The sequence below is a fragment of the Phyllopteryx taeniolatus genome, chromosome 2, assembly GCF_024500385.1.
Source record: "Phyllopteryx taeniolatus isolate TA_2022b chromosome 2, UOR_Ptae_1.2, whole genome shotgun sequence".
Taxonomy (NCBI): Eukaryota; Metazoa; Chordata; class Actinopteri; order Syngnathiformes; family Syngnathidae; genus Phyllopteryx; species Phyllopteryx taeniolatus.
In genome coordinates this window covers 18,198,858-18,214,545 of record NC_084503.1, presented here as the reverse complement: position 1 = coordinate 18,214,545, position 15,688 = coordinate 18,198,858, and the positions used below count along the sequence as shown (strand labels likewise).

Sequence of the window (15,688 nt, the reverse complement as noted above, 5' to 3'; positions counted from 1 at the left end):
TAAAATCTTACCATAACTCACTTACTGGTCATACAGTTTTTTGAGATATGTGCCGACGATTGGCTGACATTTTGCTTTGACTAGGCAAGCAAAAATTTGAGACAGCAGCGCTGTACGGTGGCAGTGAACTCAACTCACTTCAAAACAAGCAGCAGTTTGGCAGATGGCAGTGGACAATTCTTCAAAAAAGAGGTTTCAACCTGTTTCGTGGCACTCCCAGTTGAAGTTTACAAACTAAACATAAAACAAAGAGAATTACATGCTGTGTAACTAAAACAGCCAGAATACTTTGCCTCAAGGGCTGCTAGCTTAATGCTAGCACATAATGGGAAATATAATATGGGCTAATTAATAGCATCTATGTGTCAGTGTTAAAATGATTTCAGCAACAGATATTTGAACACAGATGGAACACAGCACACCCGCGAACTTAAATAAACAGTAAAGAAAATAGATGGATGGACAAAGGAAACAATGAAATAATGAACGATATCAATGAACTTCTGTATGATTCTCTAATGTATTGCGATGCACCGACTGAGTAGTGTATGAAACGTGAGAAATGAGATAGCCGTGGCAACACTCAGATGATGGAATGATGGGTGTAAAGAGCACAGAGATTGTTGGAGAGCTCACACTCCAGTAACCTGCAGATTGACAGTGTTTGACTGGGAGTCTCATCAAAGACGAGGGAGGGTCACTGGCATGGTAAGATCATAACACGCAAGTGCACACACACACACACACACACACACATGCCTTCACAAGCACAAAACTGTACAACAATATGCTGCAATTCAGTTGCTGAGAATTCTCAACCAGTTACAAAATGCAATTACCCGTGAGTACTTGTTTATTTCTATGCCATATTTTTTTATTGTTTTTATTTTTTGGGACAGTGTTTATGTCCCATCATGCTGAAATCTATTCTTGTCAGCATTCCTGCATGGTGTAATAAGACACAGTACTTGTAGCCAGAAGCTTACATGTCATATTAATTTGGGGGAGTTTAACGATTTAATTGAAACATTCTGTTTTTCCAGTGTAGAATGATTCTAAAACATATACTGTAGTACATCTACATGTTTGAATCGATGATCTGATAATCGACCTGTAAACCTACAATTCTACTTACTGAGTTCATTGGACTTTCTCGTTGTTCTAAGTACTGGTTGATACAATGAGGGCTGTCAAACAAATCCTTTCTATGCTGGCTATCAACAAAGACATTAATAGGGCTTGGCTTTGTCAAGGCATTCAACGACCTTCAGCGCCACATGTTAAAAGACTTTGTATGTATCCACAGTATGTACTATGTATGTATGTACAATATGTGCGTGCGTACATGTGTGTGTATGTACTGAATGTGTGTGTGTGTACAGTCATGCTCACCATTATTGTTACCCATGAAATTTAAGTACTAAATGTGGAATATCACCTGAAGAAAATGAATCAAGTGAAACAACATTTTTCTGTAGAGAACATGTGTTTGATACAAAAGAGCAAATGATAAAAAATATTTTATGGATAGATGAACCAAAAATAGAGCTTTTTAGCAATGCACACAAATGGTATGTTTACAGACGGCGCAATGAAGCCTTTAAGGAAAAGAACACCCTGCCAACAGTCAAGCATGGTGGAGGATCCATAATGCTGTGTGGGTGCTTTGCTACATCTGATATTGGAGACCTTGACTGTATCACAGGTATCATGAAATAAGAAAATTATCAAGAGGTTTTAGGGCAAAATGTCATACCCTTTGTAAGAAAACGTCCTCCAGTAAGACAAAGACCCAAAGCACACATCCAAAAGCACAGAGGAATGGTTGAAAAGGAAACAATTGACTGTTTTATAATGGTCAGCAATAAGTCCTGATCTCAATCCAATTGAAAATCTTTGGGGGGAAGCTGAAATCTGCCATTGAGGAAAAGATATCTTTATTTCTCACTATTCTAATTGGCACGTTACTTCCTTCATCCAATTATGCTCTGGCAGACTGCGAGAGAGAGAAAAATAAATTGACCTTTAAAGGAACTGACATGGACACAATGAAAAAAGTGTGCATGTGTGTGCGTGATGGGGGATGATTCATTTTCCATTAATTCATTTTCCATCAAATTGTAGATTACGACTTTTATTATTACACATAGCTGAGGCAATTGGTGTAACGTTACAGTTTGTGTTAAACTGTGGTTTATTATAAACGGTGATTATTACCCATTAATTTTCAGTATTTTGTCGGTATGGTGCACCTTCGAAGAAATTCCACTAGATGTCAATAGCATGCAAGGATTATGGCAGTTTTTGGTTTTTTTCAAACGGATGTAACCGTTTGAAATACTGTCAGTGGTATCTGGTTGCTGTGATGGTTCTTTAAAAAAAAAAAAAGATAAAAATAACAACTCCCGACTGTAAACAAACCGGACATAATCTGTGCAAGGAACAATATTCTACAAGGTGCACCTGTGAAATATGTAAATCTGTAACTATCATATTCACACTGAAAAATGTGAAAAACTGTGGTGAAACTCAAAGTGAAATGCATATTTGCAGACGCCTATCAAAAATAGTCCTGTAACAATAGGTCCTATCCTCAGTTTTTAGTGACACTGATAAAACAAATTTAATAATTGGTTTATTAGTGGTGATAATAACATCTGTGACATGATTTTTGTCAAAATACCCTTCCACCCGATTTTTTTAAACAATTACACTGCTCAATTCTAAGTACAGCTTATGTTACCATGACACGACAAGGCGAGCACGACAACTCGCCCAGAATGTGAAGAAAAATGTGAATGTCCATAGAACAGTAAAAACATGAATTATATTTTCACTCGCCAAGCCACAGAATTTCACTTGTCAATTAAAGTAGCGCATTAGCACACGTGGCCCTTGCAACAAGACACGTGGTCAAACATAGAGGCACTCCGCTTCCATGTCGACAGCTTCGCCAAAGTTGAAACCATAGAGCACGGGCGACAAACTTACTTTTGTAGTGGGCCACATTATAGTTACGGTTTCCCCCAGAGGGCGGTTATGACTATGAAAACACAAATGTTTAATTGCCTCATCACATTATTACATAGACAAAACAAATATCCTTCATCTAAACACAAGCAAGCGATCCACCACGCTGTCACATTTTGGTTATGTGGGCTGGCCGTCGCTGGCTAAGCACAATGGCGTGGTCAAAGGCAAACCCAGTCGAATCGGGCCTTTCACATCCACATGGACTCAAGTATTGTACTCCAGTTCAGTTTTGACAAACAAAGGGGAGTACTGGATGTCATAAAGGCCAAATTTTTCCTGCATTTTAAATCTGTTACAATTATCTAACATCTTAGATTACTGCACATAACCATTTTTATATTCTCCCCGTCTCGTAAATAATATTTACCACCCAAAATTTTCAATATTATTGTTGATCATCAACTAAAACTAAACTTTCCTGAGCTCAATAAAGTCCTTAAAAAAGTTATTTTGTGTAAAAGTACAAATAACCAGGTCATTTTTTCATCAGATGGTTATCTGTTCATAGTTATGTATATGATAATAAATTGGTAACCCATTCATAAACTGATTATCTGTATGCAGTAATCCCCCCTCCATCGCGTGTGTGCGTGTGTTTTTGTCACATTAACGTCACTTAATTGTTTTTGAAAGGCCTATAAACACACCTGAAACAATACAAACATATTTAAACACAAATATTGAGAGAGAGCAAGAACAATGGATAACACAAAAATATTGTACAAACAGTATAAAAAGTAACAACTGTGATAAAAATCTGCAATATAGCGGGACCGCGAAGCTAGAACTGGGATATAGTGGAGGATTACTGTACCTGTATTCCGTGATGATAAATTGCAGTGACTCATTGTTCCAGGGCTGGGACTCATTGTTTCCATGACATGTGCATCTGGGACTCACATCGTCACAAGTGTAAAATGATCTATGCATGACAATGCCACCACCATTCTTCACTGTAGGCATTTATCTGTATCCCTTTGGAGATGTGCAGTGATATTTTTGCTACGAACATGCTGTACATTTTGGAATTATGGCCCCAAAGTGACATTTATCATGAGGTTTTATTTAAAATTCTTTATGGCCCCCAGAATTCTGTACCTGTGTTTTGAGCTGCCCAGGGATCACATAAGCTGATTTCACCACCAGTAACTTCTCATTATCGCCTTGCGAGTTCTTCCAAAGTCTTTGGTTTGGAACAGTAGACTTTCTGCTTTAACCAACCCCAAAGAAAAACATCACAGGGTGTTAAATTGGGACTCCTGGCTGGCCACACATATGGACCAAGACGACGCATGTCCTGGGGAAGTAGGCATTCAGCCATTCACAAACATGCATCCATCCATTTCCATACAGCTTATCATCACTAGGGTCGCAGATCTCAGCTGATTCTGGGTGAGAGGCGGGGTACAGCCTGCACTGGTCACCAGCCAATTGCAGGGCACACATAGACAAACAACCATTCACACTCACATTCACACCTATGGACAATTTTGAGTCTTTGATTAACATACCATGTATGTTTTTGGAAAGTGGGAGGAAACCGGAGTACCCGGAGAAAACCCACACAGGTACAAGGAGAACATCCATCCATCCATCCATCCATTTTCACTAGAGTCGTGGGTGTGTCGGAGCCTATCCCAGCTATCTTTTGGCGAGAGGTGGGGTATACCCTGAACTGGTCGCCAGCCAATCACAGGGCAACAGGGAAGAGAGAACATGCAGACTCCCATTCACCGACAACAATGGCAAAATGTGGATCTTGCATGAAAATCCCATCCCCAACATTCCCCAAAGCACTGGTAACTGGCTAGATTTCACCTTTCATCAAGGTAAGGTACCTTTCGATATTCATGGTGAAGAAGGAATGTAACCAAAGTAATGTATGACGTCCTTGCACACCACGCTGTTTCTTAAATTCTCATACATTAAAGACGAAAAATATACAGATTCAATTCTTATCCATATTATTTATGAAGCTTTATTTAGGCAAGGCAAACATTTGACATTAGAAACATCTCAAACAAAGTTTTTTGTTGTTGTTATTATTATTATTATTAAACACACACACACACACACCCACACACAAAGATCTCAAAGAGTATGAATGTGTGAAATCCGGGCCTGTTAAATTGTACAAAGCTGCCATACTTGTAGGAAGCCTGCATGATTCATTCGGCTGTTGGAAGGCAACAGGTGTGGCTACAGAGGTCGCTTGTACCTTCTGCCATCTAATGGAAGAGCATTTAAATGTTCTGTCTGGTTGTCACTATACATTATTCAACGTTTTCTACAAGTACTTTACAGTGGCGTGTCGTCGAAGGGTTTCTTCGAGAGTCGAGACTGAACGCAGCACCAAACTCCCACTGAACAGTTAAAAGCTGCGCTGGCTGTCGTGGCGCTTCTCCTCCCACTCAGCCGAAGCCATATAACAACGCATCTGAAAATGAGCAACACGACCAAACTGTCTTCCCCTCAACCGCGAGCAGAGATGGCAGAGAGAGACGGCCAAAGCTCGACGTTCCCGGACATCGTGGAGCTCAACGTGGGTGGTCAGGTGTACGTGACCCGGCTGGACACGCTGACGGCGGTGGCCGACTCCCTGCTGTGGGCCAAGTTCAGCCAAAGTTCCCCGGACGAGCTTCCCAAAGACGCCAAGGGTCGCTTCTTTTTCGACCGAGACGGCTTTCTGTTCCGCTACATTCTGGACTACTTGCGGGACTCGGAGCTCTTCCTGCCCGAGTTCTTCAAGGAGAGGAGGAGGTTGCAGAAGGAGGCGGAATTCTTCCAGCTACCGGAGCTGTCGAGGCGCCTGGCGGCCCCCAGCAAGGACGGCTCCCCCACGGAGGACAGCGGGGAGCCGGAAGAGGCCGAGCTCGCCAGCCCGACCGCCGCCTCTCCCTCTTCGGATAGAACGCCGCGCTCGCCGGGCGCCAGCGCGGGTTACATCACGGTCGGCTACAGGGGCAGCTACACCATCGGCAGAGACATCCAGGCGGACGGCAAATTCCGCCGGGTGGCCAGGATAACCGTGTGCAGCAAGATCTGCCTCGCCAAAGAAGTGTTTGGGGACACCTTGAATGAGAGCCGAGACCCAGACCGACCCCCGGACAAGTACACGTCCAGGTACTACCTCAAGTACAACTTCCTGGAGCAGGCGTTCGACCGGCTGGCCGAGGCCGGCTTCCACATGGTGGCCTGCAACTCCACGGGGACGTGCTCGTACGCCAGCAGCGACCCGGGGGAGGACAAAGTGTGGACCAGCTACACCGAGTACGTGTTCAGTCGGTGAACTCGAATGATGGCTTCATGACCCTGGAAGAGCAAGTTGACACTTCTTTACCCGCTGTTTATTACATATAGTTTGCCATGTGTTTTGTAGGTACAGTTTGTGTGTACTTAATTGGTTAAGGAGAAAAGTCTGGGGTCACCGACGTTTGATACACACTTGTCAAATAACGCACTTGCTCAAATTACCTTTAATTTGATGTCATTACATTTCATTGATAAATATCAATATGCAACATTTTATTCCCAATCCCGCCCCCAAGTGATTACAGTTCATAATCACTTCTAAAACATTCCTAGAAAACAACCAAGGACATGACATAGCACATGAAACATGAAACGTAAATATGTTTGGCTTGGTGTTTAAATGCACATACTAACTGTACATGTATTATTGTTTTGGTGATATTACTACACAACTTAGCTTTAGAAATTGTTCTGGAATAATTTTTTAAATCCCTTTGTTGCTCGGGATTTCTATCTGGTACGTATAAAAGACAAGAACAGATAACTAACTTTATAGTAAAATATTTGTATTGCAATAATAATAATAATAATAATAATCTTCAAGACCGGGAGTCAGATTGGCTGATTCTGATTCTCAAATTAAAAGAAAAAGCCAAAAATATGTATGATCTGTGTATTGAACTATATTGAATAAAGTGTGACAAGGCAATACACATCTCTCATGTTCACTGTCATGATTTAACAGCTGGCATCCATTAATTTTCCGTACCGCTGATGCTCACTCGGGTCGTGGGTGTACTGGAGCCTATCCCAGCTGACTCTGGTCGCCCTGAACTGGTCGCCAGCCAATCGGCGGGCACATATAAACAAACAACCATTCGCACTCACATTCACACCTACGGGCAATTTAGAGTCTGCTATTAGCATGCATGTTTTTGTGATGTGGTAAGAAACCAGAGAAAACCCACGCAGACTCGGGGACAACATGTAAGCTCCACACATACGAGGCCGTGTTTGAACCCAGGTCCTCAGAACTGTGAGGCAGATGTGCTAACCAGTCGTCTGCCAACGGGCATCCAAATCCAAAAATTTCACACAACAAGCAATTGTCATGTCTCATCTACATTAAATTGGTCTTTGAAATGATTTAATCTGCACACTCTGGTCCTATTTAAATGATATCCGCATGTGTCAGTAGTCTGAATGAAGCCACCCCCGACAACTCCCGAATTATCTTGTCACCACTGCAAAATATGTGGAACTGAACCTTAAGCCATCAGGCCATGGGGCTTCAAGCCACGTGCCTTATCGTGAGTAGATGTGTCCATACATTAAAAATAAATACAAAGTAACACTGTTTCTTGCCCATGCATGGTGTGTCTTACTCAAAAGAGAAAGAAGAAGAATTGAAACCACATTTCCGCTGCAGCTCTGACACAACCACGTTTGGAAGATTTTATGTGCAGTTCTATTGAAAATACAACAACACTTGTTGGCCAAACTAAGTACAAGAGTAAACTCAACTCCTTCACAGTACATAGGGGCTCAGTTATTTCCCCTGGTCAGAAAAGCAAGATGGAGGAAAAGAAGGGGATTTCTCTTTAGAAGAAGAAGAAGAAGAAGAAGAAGAAATCAAATGTCTCTTCTTTTCAGTGATCCTGGGTCACAAACTCAAGCAGTCTCTGAATCTGTACTGATACAAAATACTTAGTTTGACTTTGTTGGAGTACAGCACTGTGTGAGAAAAAACACAAAAATGTACAAAAGTTGGCCATTGGCACAAAAAAGTACTTTTTTTCCCCCTCAATCCCAAATGTCCAGTAAACATCACCATGCATAAAATAAAATCTATAATGTGCATCCAACAGGCAAAGCTCCCTCCTACACAAAGCAGCATGAACAAATCTGCTATCATCTGACCCTAACATCTGGACCGGAAATAGGAAGGATGACTGTGACTTTTGAGAAATCGTTACACAAAGGACATGGTGCTCCAGAACCAGATGAGTAAACTGAAACGGTACAAAATTAAAAATGCATGCTAACGGCCTTCTCAGTCAGACTGCACAGCAAATAAAATGAATGGCCAGAGACAGGATCAATTAATTTACATAATTTTGCAGGGGTCATAAGCAGAGGTGGGTAGGAATGCGATACATTTACTCCATTACATTTACTCAAGTAACATTTTGGATAAATTGTACTTGTCAGAGTAGTTTTAATGTAGCATACCTTTGACTTTTACTTGAGTATTTATGTTAAGAATAAACAGTACTTTTACTCTGTTACAGTAATCTACATGCCGCTCGCTACTTTCATTTATCAATAATTGCGTGTTATCTATTTTTAGACTTCCGTTTTTTACTTCTCTGTCCGGCTCCATTGCTGCAATCCACCGTGATTACCACAGTGTGATGTTTGACTTACGTTCACCAATCACACAAGAAAGTCACTTGTCCGCACACAAAGTCTTCCATTGGGCTTCGTGGCCCAATCAAAGTGAGTCGTGACAGCCACGCGCAACTCGTGTTTACATTACAGACTACGAAAAACACCAGCTTTAACATGCAGCGTAATTTTGTCACCGCCCAAACTTGTGTATTTCAGCCCACTTCTAACTTGAGAAAACACCTTGCGTTAAGTTGCAGATGTTTTTGCTGTTGTTTTGGCTGTGCATATGGCAATATTTGTACTATTTTATGGTCACAAGTAACTGTTAAACATCCATCTTTTGTGACCGGTTAAAACATAACATCTCTTTTGCAATGGTGACTTGGCCAAGAAGGCAGCAAGTTAAATGTCAAGTCCAAGTAAATCCCATTCAAGTTTATTTTCACCTCCCCTCCCCAAAAGATACAAAAATAAATCAGTTGAGTTGTACAAATTCTAGGTCCCATTAATGGTGGAAAAAAATGAAAGTGATTTATTTTGGTCAAAATTCTTTTACAACACAAAAACCTGGCATTTGAACATGGGTGTGTGGACTTCTGATATCCACTGCAGTGTTGTTCCTGTTTTTGCAATCTGCCTGGTGAGCCTACAGTATTGTGCTTTTTAACAAGTAGAAACAGTATAGTATAAGACCATTCCTTGGAGCTGAATTTGTCTTAATTTGTTATATTACAAAGATTTTTATTTTATAAAAATATGATTCATTATGTTTTAGGTTAAGTGACATTCTTCAGCAATATCTGAATTTGCACATTTGTATTTCATTTAGTGATTTTAGTTTATTTGATGTGCATACTCTGACTTAAAAAATAAAACAGAAGTTATTCACTAGTTCCTTACTCTTACTCATGTAATCATTTGGAGGACTACTTATTACTTTTACTTGAGTTATATTATTCAAAAGTAACAGGACTCTGACTTGAGTACAATGTTTGGCTACTCTACCCACGTCTGGTCATAAGTGATCAATCGTCAGTCCTTTGTCAAACTAGTTTAGAAGCAGGCCTGTGTGTGCATGATGGTGTGATGATTTAACTTTGTACAAAACACATTTAAGTCAATATACTCTATTGTTAGATATGTCCATGAGAAAACTGTCAACCAGACACTAGAAATCCGTATGTACAAAGCAACCATTCACTGGTGGAGGACACAACAAGTGAGCCAAGACCATTTGCAGAGTATCTGGCATTCTTCGAATTAGCGTCACTAAATCTTTCACACTTATTCTCTCACAGCTTCTGCCGTTTGTTAACTGTGACCTGCTTGCCTCCAATTCTGTTTAAATTTTCATACCTTCTGCATTGCCTCTGATATTATAACATAAAGTGTCACTTTATGTTCACAATAGCAACTAAGATGCATTTGTTCTTTGTTGAAATCAGCCATAACTGAAAATGCAATCAGAACGCCCTAGGCTACATTTATTTATAAAAAAATAAATTAAAAAAAGTCTCCCTGTTATTTGAAAGGTCTCATTCTTACCCACTCTTTTCATTTGCATCATCAAGTTGTATTCATGTCTGTCTGGTTCTTCCCAAATTTAACCTGAAAATACAAGATTTAAACAGATTTATCGATTAGATTTTCAAAGTACTTATTTTTAGTCAGCAGTGTGACAATGTGAGCTGGTCCATTCCAATAAATCATCCATATAAGCAAAGAGCCAAACAATCATCCCTGTGAAAGGTAAACTGTTGTTTTATAAACCAGAACAACTGTTTTATGTACAGCATATTATTTTTGTGTTGCAGGTCATCAAGCGTCAAATGCAAGGTTGTGACCTAAGTCACCAAACACAAAATCTTTCCAGGGCAAGACAGAATCAATCAATCTCCCTCCATCTATTTTCTATACAATTAATCCAGTTCAGGAGTTTGGGGAGCATGGAGCCTATCCCAGCTGACTTCAGGCAGAAGGTGGACTACACCCTCAACTGGTCGCCAGACAATCACAGCGCTCATATAGACTGACAACCATTCACCCTCACAACCACACCATCACTGAGTGGGTACTGAACCCACACTGCCTGCGCCGAAATAAGGCGAGTGTACCACTACACCATCAATTTGTCATGTCCTTATGTGGAAAGCAATGGCAAGCTTTTGCAAAAGCTAAACATTTCGGTACAAAAGCAAGCTCCCACATTGTACAATGAACTGCAAAACAAGGACAGCGTTCACTAAACTGATCGTCAAAATTGCCGCTGTTACAATGTCAATGTAACACTTGAAAGCAGTGCCTATGTTACAACGGGAAAGTTGCATATAATTTCTTAGTAGACGTTTAAATACTGAAATCATTCTTCCATCTTAACTATTGAGCCGTTTTAATGATTTCACAAGGTTTTCATGGCAGCATGGAAATGGAAAGGAGTCTGTTGAAATGTAAGTGGTGCATGCATTTTCAAATTGCGCGGCATAAAAAATTACAATAAACGATAAAATTTTATGAGGTTTACTGCTGAGGAACTAATTGTTGGAAGGGTAACAGTGTAAATAAAATGAAGTCAATGTAAATATTTAAATTTGACAGCAGTTGGTGTACAGTTGTCTGAACTTGATTCACATTTACGTTACATGAGTAGTTCCTTGGCAATTTCATTTTCATATTGTGTCATTATTTAAGAGTTCAAAATGAAACTGTTCAAAACGGTTGTAATGGCAAACAAGGACATTTCAAAATGGCACTGAGGCCACATATTTGCAAAATGTTACATTTACAGATGTAGATCGAGATGGTTTGTTTCACAAGAGTTTGCTTCGCAAATCCCTCTGGGGAAGAGTTGGATGTTCCCCTGCATGGATAATCAGATTAAAACGAGTAATGTAGTTTTAGCAAGACAAGCAGCCAGTGTGTCATGCTGAAGTCTTTCAGGAGAAGAGGGAAACCATTCTTTGGGCCAAAAGCTTTCACTCTAAAAAATTTTTTTTTATTGGATAAATGTCATGCAATTCTGCTGCTGTCAATAGCCATTTGTGTTAGCCATAACCACATCTTCTTGACGTGATAAAAAGATATTGGAAAGATTACCTTACATGAATAATCCATGAGCGTCACAAGGTTAGAAAAATCTCTGAACACCTTAAAAATAAATTTCCCGATGATGCTCTGTCTAAAAAGCCAATATTCTGAATGAGTTCCTTCTTTTGTTGTACATTTCTTAATATTTTGTGTAGTAAATGGAATTCACAAAATTTGGAGAGACTGGGTTGAACCATGATTTACTGATATTTACGTCCTCTTTACAATATTGCGTATTGTCTCATTACATGACTGTGATCTCCTGTGACATATTTTTTTTGTTAAATTTGATTGTAGTTTTAAGGTCTTGAGTTGGTGAATACACCTAGTGGGCCACCCTGTTGTCCTTCCATTGGTTTTCTGTACCGCTTTTTCTCATTAGGGTTCTGTCTTAGCTGGAGCCTATACGAGTTGACTTTTGGCGAGAGGCAGGGTGCACCACGGAGTGATCGCAGGGCTCGTGGACAAACAACCATACACACATTCACATCAATGGGCTATTTTTTAAAGTCTTCAGTGAACCTAATTTAACATGTCTGTTTTTGGCACGTGGGAGGAATCCCGAGTACCCATAGAAAACTCATGCAAGAACAGGGAGAACATACAAACACTACACAGAAGGGCCTGAGCTGAGATTTGAACCCAGAATCTCTCAACTATGAGGCAAACTACTCTATCATGTTTCCAACAACTAATTGGGTTACTGCAAATACACATTTGGTTTTAGCCACAGTGACAACCTACATTACACTGGTACTTTCAGTCTATCAAATATTCAGCCTAAACAATTCTCCAAAGTAGCTGTGTGAGAGCCACTAAAACAATGCTGAAGATCAAAGTATTACAATCCGACAGTTTTGTTAAAATGGAAAAACACTTTATTCATAAATTTCAACAGATGCAGGTTTTTTTTTTAGGCCACAGTCACTTCTCCCAGTAATGAAATTGAACAGCAGAAAGATTCTATTGTACTATATTCTACTATGAGTTGAATAAAAATCTGTCAGCCAGATAAACACAGGCATTGCAAAAAGTCATTGTATTTAATATTACTCTGATTAAACTTGAATGAGGACGATGGCAGGACTGTTAAAGAATCACAGAAATCCCCAGATACCAGACAAATATTTACCAAGGGGATGTGATGCGTCAGTAAAGGAATAACAGCAATTAGAAGGAATGGAAAGTTATTTGAGGCAAAGTCACAAGATCATTGTCACTTTGTTGCTCTTCTAACCGTAACCATAAAGTATGCTATTTCAGAGCCAATTTGTGATAGGCCTGAGGAAAAAAATAACCTACCCATCATTAATGAGCATTACAGTTTGTCCGTTTTCACAAAAAATGTTTGCATAAACAAGCTGGTAAAGCAGTGACATATCCACAGCTAATATTCCTTCAAATATGAAACAAGGCGGCTGTTTTCAGCTCTTTATGCTTTGTGTTATTTATCTTACTAGAGGAGGGTAAATGTTGCCAGCCTCCACTGAGCTGCTCTCAGCACACAGCGGCAAACCGGAGATTGGTGCAGCTCCCAGTAAGAAACGCTGAGCCTTACACTATGCTGGTAAACCATGAGGTAAAAGCCTGCCAGCATTCAACAGCAGCAGGGAACAGAGAGGAAGCGAGGGAACATCCTCCTCCCGCTGCTGTGGCTGCTTGGGCTTCCTCTTCACACCAAGTGCGCCCCACACTCCCATTTAGCTCCCCGATAATGTCAGAGCTTTCTGAAAGGGCAAGACATGAAGGAAGCTGATTAGAAGTCCATCACTGATCTTACACCATCCTGTGGGTGTGTTTCGAAAAGTTGAAGGCGTTTTTATTTTAAACAAAAATATACATTTGTATTAGGTTTTGTGTCGCTATTCATCTGCTCAAAATAGTGTTCATTATCCAGGGTGGTCAGCACTTGGTTTCGGGGTTAAAGAAAAAGCTGTGTTTTGAGTGTGTCCTCTGTCAGCTGGTGTGGTCTGATACTGAAAGTACTGTATGTGTTTGATGCACACTTTGCTACTGCCAGTTGAGAAACAAAAACACGATAAAACATAATTGGCTGCTTTGTAGCATTGCTAGTATAGGTGGAAGAGAATAAAGAATATCACCTCATATGAAAACGTTTTATCCAATAAGTAGTTTGTCCTGTTGGGAGTTCTGGAAAATAGTCTGTGGCAAATTAAGAAACAAATCCAGGCTGTGCACATTTATCTGGATGTACACCAAAATATTATATTACGCATTATGCTGCCCCACCACTTTACAAGTTTTTGTGTAAATTGGTGAATTAGCTTTTGCACAATCCTGTTAACGAGCGCGCGCGCGCACACACACACACACACACACACACACAATCTATAAGTGTTCTGGCCAGCTCTTGCCATACAAAAGCACTATTTTATTACCACATTGATAAACTGTGAACATTGTTTTCAGCTTGTACATATTATAGTTATCACTTTCAATCCAATCCAGCTTTATTTATAGAGCGCTTTAAGAACAACACAGTTGACCAAAGTGCTTAACACAGCATAAATTAAAAACTGAAACAGGAAAGAACAATATAGATAAAATACCAAGGTAACACTAAGACCAATATAAAACAGATTTACCAAAGTTAAAAACAAAGTTTAAAAAAAAGTGTATTGTATAGGCATCAACTCTCTATGGGACACATGAAAAATCTGCCCTCTCTTCCCATCTAAATGTCACCCCTGACAAACAGTTTCTGGGAAATGTTTAGCAGAGATGTTCCACTGCAAGGACACTTGCCAGATATGTCTCGAGTCCACACTGCTTCCTGTGTCGTCCACACTACGAATATGAGGTTGACACAGTTTGTTAATACTGTATATAGTCCGTTCCAAAGGTATTGGAACGGCAAGGTCAATTCCTTTGTTTTGTTGTATACTGAAGACATTTGGGTTTCAGATCAAAAGATGAATATGAGACAAAAGTTCAGAATTCCAGCTTTTATTTCATGGTATTTACATCTAGATGTGTTAAACAACTCAGGACAGAGCACCTTTTATTTGAAGCCACCCACTTTTCAAGTGAGCAAAAATATTGGAACATGTGACTGATGGGTGTTTCTAGTTGCTCAGGTGTTGCCTTTTAGTTTGATTGCTTAAACAAGATAGTACTTGTTTTTGGCTTTGGGTTTCACCTGTGAAAACTGCATTTGCTGTTAAGCAAACATGAAGACCAGAGTGCTGTCTATGGGAGAAAAGCAAACAGAAGAGGGAAAATCGAACAAAGCTATTTAACAAACATTGGGCATAGCCAATACAACAATTTGGAATGTCCTGAAAAAGAAAGAAGCGACTGGTGTACTGAGGAACAGACATCGAACAGGTCAGCCAATGGTATCAACAGCAGTTGATGACAGAAACATTGTGAGAGCTGTGAAGAAACACCCAAAGACAACAGTCAGGGACATCACTGCCAACCTCCACAGGGCAGGGGTGAAGGTATCACAATCCACTGTTCGAAGAAGGCTTTGAGAGAAGAAATATACAGGCCATACCACAAGATGCAAACCACTCCTCAGCAAAAAGAATCGGAAGGTCAGATTGAATTTTCCAAAGAACAACAGAGATGAGCCACAAAAGGTTTGGAACAAAGTTTTCTGGACTGATGAGACCAAGATTAACCTCTACCAAAGTGATGGAAAGGCCAAAGTATGGAGAAAGAAAGGATCTGCTTATGATCCAAAAACACAAGCTCATCGGTGAAGCATGGTGGAGATGTCATGGCTTTGGCTTGCATGACTGCTTCTGGAACGGGCTCACTAGTCTTTATTGATTATGTAACTCATGAGTGTAGCAGCAGAATGAATTCTGAAGTCTAAAAAACCATTTTGTCTGGCAGTTTACAGAAAAATGCATTCAAACTTATCGGGAGAAGCTACATGACGCAACAAGACAATGACACA

At 40.1% G+C, this 15,688-nt stretch overlaps 1 protein-coding gene across 1 annotated transcript; it reads left to right on the top strand.

Annotated features, from left to right (window-relative positions):
- The first annotated feature begins 5,134 nt into the window (after nt 1–5,134).
- LOC133472563 (BTB/POZ domain-containing protein KCTD12-like) lies at nt 5,135–7,000 on the top strand. The gene has a single exon (XM_061763585.1). It carries the CDS (start codon nt 5,477–5,479, stop codon nt 6,320–6,322), a length of 846 nt encoding a protein of 281 aa, XP_061619569.1. The 5' UTR covers nt 5,135–5,476; the 3' UTR covers nt 6,323–7,000.
- Nucleotides 7,001–15,688: the final 8,688 nt, after the last annotated feature.

What these genes read in the sequence shown, in the direction of transcription:
- LOC133472563 (XM_061763585.1), top strand. Translation starts at nt 5,477, where the DNA reads ATGAGCAACACGACCAAACTGTCTTCCCCTCAACCGCGAGCAGAGATG.